The sequence below is a fragment of the Aptenodytes forsteri genome, unplaced genomic scaffold, assembly GCF_000699145.1.
Source record: "Aptenodytes forsteri isolate BGI_AS27 unplaced genomic scaffold, ASM69914v1 Scaffold888, whole genome shotgun sequence".
Taxonomy (NCBI): Eukaryota; Metazoa; Chordata; class Aves; order Sphenisciformes; family Spheniscidae; genus Aptenodytes; species Aptenodytes forsteri.
In genome coordinates, this window is record NW_008796057.1 from 325406 (window position 1) to 335779 (window position 10374).

At 45.1% G+C, this 10374-nt stretch overlaps 2 protein-coding genes across 6 annotated transcripts; both read right to left on the minus strand.

The window, feature by feature from the left end:
• Positions 1–194: 194 nt before the first annotated feature.
• CMC4 (C-X9-C motif containing 4) lies at positions 195–10155 on the minus strand. 4 transcript variants are annotated; one of them, XM_009286310.1, is made up of 3 exons: positions 10104–10155; positions 4925–4992; positions 195–1688 (listed from the first exon to the last, which is right to left on the minus strand). In XM_009286310.1, the coding sequence occupies exons 2-3, from the start codon at positions 4980–4982 to the stop codon at positions 1519–1521; spliced, it is 228 nt and encodes a 75-aa protein (XP_009284585.1). In that variant the 5' UTR covers positions 4983–4992; positions 10104–10155; the 3' UTR covers positions 195–1518. The 4 variants fall into 4 exon arrangements, with proteins under 4 accessions (XP_009284585.1, XP_009284583.1, XP_009284586.1 ...); XM_009286308.2 differs by lacking the exon at positions 10104–10155 and adding an exon at positions 9984–10066; XM_009286311.1 differs by lacking the exon at positions 10104–10155 and adding an exon at positions 6209–6260.
• Positions 4930–10072, minus strand: MTCP1 (mature T-cell proliferation 1). 2 transcript variants are annotated; one of them, XM_019473933.1, is made up of 5 exons: positions 9984–10072; positions 6686–6869; positions 6414–6584; positions 6209–6260; positions 4930–4992 (listed from the first exon to the last, which is right to left on the minus strand). In XM_019473933.1, exons 2-4 carry the CDS (start codon positions 6791–6793, stop codon positions 6213–6215), a joined length of 327 nt encoding a protein of 108 aa, XP_019329478.1. In that variant the 5' UTR covers positions 6794–6869; positions 9984–10072; the 3' UTR covers positions 4930–4992; positions 6209–6212. The 2 variants fall into 2 exon arrangements, with proteins under 2 accessions (XP_019329478.1, XP_009284582.1); XM_009286307.2 differs by lacking the exon at positions 4930–4992 and adding an exon at positions 6088–6127.
• Positions 10156–10374: the final 219 nt, after the last annotated feature.

Below are 10374 nucleotides of genomic sequence, written 5' to 3' on the forward strand. Positions count from 1 at the left end.
GGGGGGGAGGGGGGCAGGAGGGGAAGGCTAGCCCTGAATTATTCTGATCTTCAGCCCCGGTTATAAAAATATCAAGCAGCTTCTATTTAAACATGATGATATCATATGTAGCTCTGGACTGTGAATGGCAGCCAAGCTGCCTGGCTTGCAGCTATGTTGTATCCTCAATAAACAAGCAAACTGAGACTACAATTTGTTCCAGTCATTTATTTTGTATCATGGTATTTCAGAGCAGTGAATACAGACGGTTTGCTCTTCTAGGCTTCAATACACTCAACTATTGTGCCTAGACTACAGTGGTCTGTTTATAGAAGCTGTATTTCATAAGTAAGTTGTACTTGATCACAGCACAAAAGTCCTTTACGGCTAGATCTAATGACAGAGTTAGGGGCCTAGTGGGTTCAAAGTCTGATATTTAGGTGCCTAGGCCCTGTAATGGACTTGGCACCCACTGAGGTGCCTGGACTCCTGCTACAGGGGATGGAGAGACTTAGGCAGCTCTGAAGGGTGATGCAGGAACCTGTCTACCAAGCTCTTCCTACAGGTCACAGGAAATTCCGCTGCACGGGTGAGAGCTTCTGAAAAGCCATCTCTCCCTGGGGTCCAGACAGCTGGCTTGTGAGTGAGTCTGGAATGCTGTGTTGAAAGCAAGTGCCTACAACTGCTTGTTCAGTAAGCAGCACCTAAATCAGTTCTTGGATCTAGCCCAGGGCTTTGTGACAGGCCTCTGGGTACCAGCGGGTTGAACTACGCTGGGTTCGTAACATATTGCTTAAAGGTGTTCAATTATACATAAATTTATAAATTTTATATCAACAGTCAGATCTTTCAAATGAATATTGCTTTTTTAAAAAAAATCCTATTCCTGTAGCAATCCCTGAAATAATGTTCCTGTAACATCTTTGTCATGCAAATAGCAGCGTGTAGGCAATTCAAATATAAAGTAACCAAAAGTCTGTCCAGTGGGAAAGTGAGGCACTTAGGCAAAGTGACTTGTAGTCACTCGTGATCTATGCAAGACCTAGGAACAATCCCCAGACCTGATTCCCATTCTTGAGCTTGAACCACTGGACAGGCAAATGTTGTCTGGAACTACTGCATGATGGCAGCAATACCTTTGCTGTGTCAAGATGGACTTGTTTTATGTGTCACACTTAAACTCACTCATTCTTCTGAGCTCATTTCCTGTACCTCTGCTCCAGAAGCCAGAATAACTTGGTTCCAGTTCTCCATTTTGAGAGCAAGGATGGATTAGAGTAAGGTAAGCATTCTAAAAACATCAAGTTGAATTTCACAGACACAGGTGCAATGCAAAGACAATGTAGATGATGTTTTGGTACCGAAAATAAAGTCTGTTAACCAGGCCATCTGTTGGTACTGCGTTATACTTTTTGGTGTGCCGAATGGTGTGTTATAGGAGCGATCTGGCTTTCCTGAAAGTCTAAAGAAGGCTTGAAAAAACACACACAAGCTCTGCAGGTTAGTCCGTGCTCCGGCACCTGCTGGAGCTGCATTGTGTTACTGAGGTGGTGGGGGAATTCCGTCTGAAGTCGCCTTAAACTTTTCTCTCTCCCTTTCTTCTTTCTCAAACCCTGAACAACAGATGGATCTGCCCTTGGGGTACCGGGCACAGCACTTCCGCATTTCCTGAAGCACGGTTTCACACTTAGACTCCATGTAGTTGTTCACTGGAAAATAAGAAGGAGACACTAAGTCTGCAGAGGGGAACACATTTTGTCCCCAGAGAGGACACATCTAGCCCAGCCCTTCAGCTGCTGGGCAGCATGTTTCTCTGAAAAGCAAGAGCTGCTTACAAGCATTTCATCATTTTCTCTGCTCTACAAAAATCTCTCCTTAGTTTCAGCTATCTAAAGCCATGCAAAGGCAGCCTTGCTGTTGTGGATGGGAGCATCTTCAGTCCCCCAGTTTTGTAGCTATCACATCTCACTACAGTAAGAATGACGTTTCCCTTATTGTTGCCCTTCAATCCTTCCTTTCTTTAGCCTGTGTGCTTTTAAGCTGGATCTTGTCATCCATGGTCTTCAACCCAGCTGCCATGTCACTATAAGGTTTACAGCCGAGTGTAAATATAAGAGCATCCAAAGAGGACTTGGTATAAACAGGGACATATGCACTCTTCAGCACTGTGGGGTTTGTGAAAGGAAGGGGTAAGGATCATGACTGCCAACCTCCTACCAGTGTCCTGTTGTGGGCAGGCTGTAGCTTTGCAGCTAACCGAAGCAGGCAGCACACTATCAGGAATGCTTAGCTAGATGCCAGCAGCTGAATCCAGCTGCACAGAGCCAGTGACACAACCACCTTCCACACAAAGGTCCCACCTCTAGCCACACAACTGTTACTTGACCTCCTTCACCTCCATAGGCTTCTCCTCTTGGACACTGCCAGAACTGGGACACGGGGCTAAACGAGGTCCTAGTCTGACCTGGGATAACTAGGCTCACGTCTTTGTGCACGGCACAGCTACGCCCACCTCTGTACTTTCTCCATATTGCCTTTGTTTCAGGCTCAGAGAGATTTCACTGCACCAGCAGGTTTCAGGCACTGCAGGACACAGGTGATTTGTCCAGCATCCTTTCTGCCCTAGCGCTTTGCTGGCTGCCACTGTTGGCTGAGGTGGCAAAGCCCACAGTGCTTTGCAGGGCTGGCCACCAGGCTCTCAGAGAGAAGCCCTGCAGGTATGTGAGCAGACTGAGTCTGTGGCTTGAATTAATAACTACTTGCCTGTCTGCATAGAAGTGCAGGGTGTGCAGAGGTACCCACTCTGCTTTGGATGAGCTACACAATCACTACACAGCTGCACTCACCCCCCCACAAGCCACTGATTTTTAAAAGACTAAAAGAAGCAACAGCAACCCAATGTGAGACAAACACAGCACCCACTGGTGAGCCCAGAAGGCAGCAGTGAATGCCTTCCAGTTAATGAGCAAGCCAGCCCACTCTGATCACTGGGCTATGAATTCCCTAACTGGGTTGGTGAGTGACCTGTAACACAAGCACAGAGATCACCCCTGAGAAAAAGGTTATGGTGATGTTACAGCCTTGTGCAAGCTGGCAGCCTAGGAGGCATGGCAGGCCCTTGGAGAGGAGAGCTAATCTCTCTCTGCCATAACCTGCTAATGATGAGTGCTCCAAGGCTCTCCTAACCATTCCTCTGCCTGTGCAGGTTTGTTTCTAAAACTACGGCTACATACAGCCACACCCTGCTATCTGTCAGGGATGCATTCCTGAAAAGCACAATGGTTAGTTGTACAACAGATAGCAAAACACAAAAGAGATTTACAGTGGGCATTCAGTCTCACAGAGGAAGCAGGCAAGATCTTTTGGACTCCCAAAGGTCCTGCTTCTGCACTGTGTACACTGTCTCTGTGTATTTGTCAGTTAAGGCTCTGTATACATCCTGTATTGCATTAATCCTTACAGGGAAAAATTGCTTTGCTGTCTGTCAACTCAGCTGCTTCATCTGTGCAACTCAGACAACTCCACAGCATGATAATACATGAACAACAACAGCACTCCAAAATGATAGCTAGAGAAGTGGTGGACAGCAGAGCGTGCATGTAGCAAAGAGCTTCTTTGCTAACACTTAACCATTCAGATCAAATATGTACACAAACCTACACAGGTAAAACACTTGGAATAACCTCCATGAATGTTATAAAAAGAACATTGCCACAGATGGGACCAAAACAGGGTCAAACATTAGCTTTTATGTGCAGTTACTATGAGGGGAGAAGGCAGCCGAAGGTAATAGATGAAGGTAAAGACAGTAAAAGGTAATATCTAGACAAATGTTGGGGACATGTAGAGGGGGTTGTTTGAGCCCTTGCTTTGAGCTGAACACAGCTTTCAGAAAACAATTCTGGGAAAGACCGACATCTACCAATAACTGACTATTGTTTTCCCCTTCTTTCTCCCAGATGCTTTTCCTCCTATGCTCCTCCCCAGCCACCGGGGTTGTTGTGTTACCTGCACAGATTGCAATCACTATGTTTGCTGCAGTCTGCAAAGCCATCTCTCTACTTCCCCAGCAGGACCCCTCCTCCCTCCCTGCTGTATTTTAGCTAACCTGCTTGTAGTCTGCAAATAAATTAAAGGCAGAAATGAGTTGCTGTGGAACTGGCCTGGCTAATTTTAGCTGTGGCATCACTAGCATCCTGCCTCATGGCTCCACCAGATGAGTTAGGAAGAACTCTTTCCCGTATGGCTGAGCTGCCTTGGCATAGGGGAATGTTTCCTTTTATTCATTCCATAAGGCAAATCCTTTTCCAAGAACAACCAAAATTTTTTAAAAATATTGTCCTCTGCAAGTAACAAGCCTGCTCTCCCCAACTCAGGCTCTCAAAACACATTATCACATAAGCTCCCTCACCCCTACAAATATTTAGCTAAGCTAATACAAAACAGCTGTTAAAGGTCTCCAGAGGGAGACCATCTCATACCTTGAGGCCAGATCACATATACCTAACCCGTTCCTGACAGACATCTGTCTGAGTCTTAAAATACCACTGGAGCTAGAAGCTCTGCAGTCTTCTCATACAATCCACCCACTACCTGCTCTGTTAGAGAGCTTATTATAATGTCTAGCTCTCCCCGCCTACAGCTGAGTCCCAAGACTACACATGGGATCTCACTACTCACTACCAGCATGGAGAACACTCTGAAATAAGCACAACATTACTGTTACAAACGCTCTGTTTTGTACTAATGGTGTCTCATTATTTACAATCAAGTACATGGGAATTCTATTAAAACCAGACATTATAATTTTGTTCGCTATGCAACCAGGTGATGCTAATGTGCTTGCTTTCTTCATTCTCAAGGTGAAAGGAGAACAGGGTTAAGTTAAAAGAATTAAGTTCCACCAAAAATCAAGACACCAGAAAGACAAAATGACACTTGGTACCTTGCAAGCATTTCTGTATTTCACAGGCTTGTTTCTGGCAGGGATCCTTCTGGGACATGTTCAGAGAACTAAAATGATAGGAAAATGTTACTGTAGAAACAACGTGCTTTTCAGAGGGCGGGGGGGGCAAGATACTGTCTTAAAGCCAAGGCTTTAAAGAGCTCCCAATTTCCCTCTCTGTCACAGACAGTTCAGAAAACATCTATTGCTGCTTGCAGATGCCTGCCAACATACACAAGAATTCTCTGTGTCTGGCTAAAGGATGATAATGTGGACAATGAATACAGGAAGTTTTATGTTGCTAGGCTTAAAGGCCTTTTTCTTTTCTCTGGTCAAAATGTGTTCTTTTCTACTTGGATGCACAAAGATTCCAGCAAAGGTTCAAATTAATATGTCTGACTAATTTTTAACAGTTCTGTGCCTCTAGACCTTATACTAAAACATGTATTTATGTAAAAGCCCTCTCTGTGAGCCCTACACAACCAAGGATTTGGTGTTAGTCATATAACTGCAGCTGGAGGAGGCATTTAAAAAAACAACCAAACAAAACAACTTAGTTGTGTATGTCCCATAAAGACAACACGAAGAGCTTTTTGTTTTGTTTTGTTCCAGGAGAAAGCCTCTTGGAAATCCCCCCCCCAAAAAAACCCAGACTGGAGAACAGCTCCATCTTGTTCAAAACCCTAGAAAGCAGGATTTCAGACACTCAATTTGACTTTCTGCAGCTGTGACACCTGTAACTGTGATCTTCCGTGAGAGATCAAAAGACAAGCAAAAACCGGTGGTACTAGTAGTTGGATGGGAGACCTCTACAGGAAAGCACCGCTGTTACCGAAAGCGGTGGTGGGACTTCCGCTCTCTCTGAGCCACAGTTCAGCTCCTGCCCCTGCCCAGAGCTAGGGAGGTGCTGGCTTTCAAATTTCTGATAATTCACCAGCCCACAGCACTTTTCAATATTGCTAGGGCATTATTTCCAGCATCCTGGCCAAACTCCACTTGGGGCAATTATATTCTGCCTACCTAGAACTCCCCCTGATGATTCACTTGGACACAATACTCCTCTTCACTGCCTGTCCTAAACTCTTGTGTGATGTTGCTGTGTGTTGTTTAACTGCTTCCACCTCAGAGGTGGCTGCATTTCAGTGGAGAGAGAATCATTTATTGTACAAAATATACAACGACATCTTCCTAGAGCCACTGCTCCTGAAAGACAAAAATTCATATTAAAGAATGATTGGGAATAAACAGAGCACAGTACAAAGCAGGGGTAATGTCTACACATACCAGATTAATCACCAGGCACGAGTTTAAGCAGCAGTTCTTCAACACCACCAAGCTGTAAGCGACAAGGAAAAGTTCAATACGTCTACAGTTACTGTGGCTGAGCTAATGGACTTCAACAAAATAACAGTCCTTTGCCGTCCCTCAAGGATCTCAAATGACTTCACAAACAGGCATGACTATGGTCTATTGTTGCCACCATCCTTACCATGAGATGGTGCTCTATCTCCCAAACGCGAGAGTTACTATCCCTGTACTGCTCACCCTGGGACAGCTGCCACATATGAGGCAGCCGGGATGGGGGGAGCTGGCTGGGTCGCAGCGCCTCACCCAGGGGAACCTGAACTCTTTGGATCCGAGCCCTCAGCATACCTTCCTCCTGGGGGAAAGTAACAAAAAGAGCAGGCAGTTACTGGCAATACAGTAGAGGCACCTGCAATAGCAAAGCTACAATCACTGGGAAGCTCAAAGGACACTTGCCTCTTCCGCAGCCACAAGCCACGTTTTGCGGTGCTCATCGCAGTAAACACCTACGCGTCGCACCCACAGTCGGACAGGAGGAGCGCCAGCGTGCCCTCCTTCTGCCATTCCCTCAGTCACTTCAGGATGCTCCCGTTAGGTGGATGGCATCAACCCGCAGGATGCACGCATGGTCTCTTTAGCTCTGAATACATTCACGGAGAAAGCTCTCAGACCTGAAAGGCACCTCTGGGTGGCGTCTGACTTATTGTATGAGATGCTATGTGCTGAAATGTCCCTAAAAGTCAGCTTGGGAAACTAAGGCGGTGCCTAAGTGAACAGAAATTTCATAACAAGTTGTACACTGGGACATGCATGCTGTATGGCATTTGTAAGGCATTCTGGGGCAAAAAGTGCTATTGGTACAAAGTTAAACCCTGTGAATATTGGCTTTGCTTATTCCACTAACAGTCCTATTAACAGTCTTTGTGTAAAATAGGGGGAAAAAAAAAGAAAAAAGTGATTTACACAGGAGTTCCGTGGCTAATGATGGTCTAAATCCCAAAAGCAAAACTTGTGACAAGAGGTGAAATTAGCTTAACAAGAACGAAGATCACTCTGGAGACAAAACATGAAACTCCGTATTCACGACTCTCATATTTGGAACTTGCAGAGCTGTCATTGTGAAGGGTCCTTCGTCTCATCTCTCAAGAGGATGGCAGCATTGTCCATTCATATACAAGCTTCTCGTGAAAGCTCTCGTGACTTTGCGTAGTTCGGCTTTTAGATGGTTACAGAGAGCCACCGATACCAGCAGGGGCAAAGGAATTTTGGACATTGAGGTGGTTCTTCCTACCGGAATTTTTGTTTAACAGCAAGTTTATCTGTATACCAGTTAGATCAAGCTGAGCCATTAGCAAATGAAGGTCAGGGGAAATGATTCTCTCTTTGAACCCTAGAAGAGGTAATCAAAATGGTACAGACAGTCTTCATTCTTTATCTAGGTTTAAAGTAGAACAGAATTAAACTGTAATACATATAACATCCTCCTGCTATGAAGCAGATGCAATATTCCTATCCCAGTGAAACACAGTGGTCTTCTGAAAACTTGTAAAGTTATAAGGCACATTTCAGACAGGAGCAAGAAAATCTGGGTACAAAATAAAGTAGGGAAAGTCAGGGAGAGAAAAAAATTGTTATACATTGGGGTACATATATAACAGGAAATACACTTCCATGTTGCCTTCTATATCTTACATCAGTGCTTCTCTACCTTTTTGAATCAAAGGATCACTTAGCCTTTTTGAAAACAAAACACCAACCACGGATCAGCCTGAACAGCACTGTCACAGTATTTTAATTCTAACAAAGAAAACTTTGAATGTTCTTTTATTATTTCCTTTTCTCCCATTCTGTTTGTTTCCTTGCTTGATGTGTGGGAATGTGTATGTGCATTACAAAAAGCACCACTGTTCTGAAGACCATCATGTGATGTGGTACAGCCATTCCAAGCAATGCCCCAGCAGCTGGATCACTGGCATTTAGAGTAATGTACAGCAGACTGACAAGCCTCACAAGGCCTTCAAGAATAAGCTATGAGGGTTAAAGGGACATTTCTATAAGTCCTTTTCATTCTGCTTTACAAATTTAAGCCCATGTGTGGAAATCACTTTGCCCAATAGTGAAATGCAGCAATCGCCACTGCTCATTTTCAGTCAGCTGAATGTAATCACCCAGGTTGGAATTCGGCCAGGACACTCTCCTACTCTGCAGTAAACTGCCAAAAGCCCCATCATGACCAAAAATGCTCAAGAACTTGCTTTTATTCCATTCAAAGCTGGAATTTCTACAGCTCATCATCCCCAGAACCAGATGACTCAAGACTGACTTCAGTATTGGAAAAATATTACTCAGTAAGTGAACACTATTTCCTGCAGCAAGTAAACTTTCCTGGAAGGTCTCCTATCCAAATACTAACCTGGTTCAGTCTTGCTGAACTACAGGCAGGACTACTAAAGCACAACATGTATGTTTGTGTTTATTGTGTATGAACATGGTAGTAATGATAGGTACAGGACCGACAGAACAAGGTCTCATGCAGAGGACACTGTGCAGAATGGGCAGCAGTTAACATGTTTCCACCCTTTGCCCTACTAATTTGTCCCAAACATCCTCCGAAATCCATAGCTCTGAGTTCAGTTGCCAGAGTGCAAAGGCCCAGTCTGGCCTCTCTTTTCAACAGCCTCCAAGACTGTTATGAAGGTGCCCAGTTAGTGTCACAAACAAAATCTTGAGGTCAGGCAAAACCGTCAATTGGGTTTGAAGTAAGACAGGTCTGTCTTTAGCAGTCAAACATACAAAAGAAACAGGAGATTTGAAAAAGCATGCGCTTAGACATTTGCACCTGAAACTTTAAAAAGGGAAAAACATACACAATTTCTATTTTTGCAGATTTTATCAGAAAGCAATAAAAAAGCCTAAAGGAAGACATGGGTGAAAGGAGAAGTAAGCTTACTTATATTTAAAACAAGTTGTAAAACCTGTTTCTTATATTGCTTGCTTCACAATCTATTAAAAAAACCACTACATCCAACAAAAAACTTAAATTTGCAGGATTGCAGCGTCATCCTTTGACACAGATTTTAATGTTCCCATCAATATAATTGCAGAAGTCTGAGCTGTTTAAGGTATTGATTTGGGGAGATTTAAAGCCCAATCCCCACGGACAGGAACAAGACTTGCAGGTATTCTGTCCATCTCAGCATTAGGCCTTAGAAGTTTAATGCTGTTCTGGGACCCGGGTGGATTTTTGAGCCAGACAATATATGAATAAACGTGAAAATGGCCAGGAGGAGGACTGCATCTTGTGGTGAAGACAATTTATTTGCTTTTAAATCGGGTACATTAAAATATTTATGAAGACAGTGAAAGAAATTGCTCCAGCTGCTGCTTGGACCATCCCCAGAGCTGGAGCTCAGTATGCTGAACAAGCTCCACTCTTTATTACCTTCTATTTTAAAAGGGGACTGGGTCAGATTGTTAGAAGAGTTCAGCTGCCATTTAGGCGCCAAGGAAAAAAAGCGATGCTGAGGCTCAGTGAATTGGGCACAGTGTTGTGCTAACACGGCTACACAGCTTCTGGACCAAGGCTGGCCACTTTGGCCTTCTGGTGGAGTGTGCAGCTGCCTGCACACCTCTGTGCGCACAGCCTTCAGGGAGCTAAAAGGGAGCTGAGCTTTCCTGAAAAACCCAGCCTGCATCTTGCAACAAGTCAGGGATCAGATGAGCTGTCTGCTGATGTAAGAGCATGTTGACTCACTCTAAAGCTTCTTCTTGGGGGTTTGGACTCGACTCTGCCTGGAGCACTCGCCCAAACCAAGCACCTCCGTGACTCCACTCTCCGCTCTGCCCGACCTACTGAGGGGTAGCAGATGCTCACCGACCAGCCGGGGCTGTCCAGCAGTTTGGGGAGGGAAGGTCTAGCTTTGGTAGGATCTAAAGAAACAGGAAGACAAAAAGAGATGGACACAGTGTGGGGGGAGCCCCGGAGAAGGAAGCGGAGGACGAGGAAAGGGGTGCGGGAGCCGGGCCTGGTGAGGGGCCGTCCGAGGAGGGGTGTGGGGGGCGGTGCGGACAAGGGGAGCAGGGAGGGCAGGATGGGGAGGGCGTGTGGAACCGGTGCGGACGGAGGGCCGGCCGTGGCGGGGAGG

What these genes read in the sequence shown, in the direction of transcription:
- MTCP1 (XM_019473933.1), bottom strand. Translation starts at nt 6,793, where the DNA reads ATGGCAGAAGGAGGGCACGCTGGCGCTCCTCCTGTCCGACTGTGGGTG. An exon ending in GGCTTGTGGCTGCGGAAGAG is followed by an intron (nt 6,585 to 6,685) that starts GCAAGTGTCCTT and finishes ACTTTCCCCCAG; the next exon opens with GAGGAAGGTATGCTGAGGGC. An exon ending in AGATAGAGCACCATCTCATG is followed by an intron (nt 6,261 to 6,413) that starts GTAAGGATGGTG and finishes TGTCGCTTACAG; the next exon opens with CTTGGTGGTGTTGAAGAACT.
- CMC4 (XM_009286310.1), bottom strand. Translation starts at nt 4,982, where the DNA reads ATGTCCCAGAAGGATCCCTGCCAGAAACAAGCCTGTGAAATACAGAAA. An exon ending in AATACAGAAATGCTTGCAAG is followed by an intron (nt 1,689 to 4,924) that starts GTACCAAGTGTC and finishes CTTATTTTCCAG; the next exon opens with TGAACAACTACATGGAGTCT.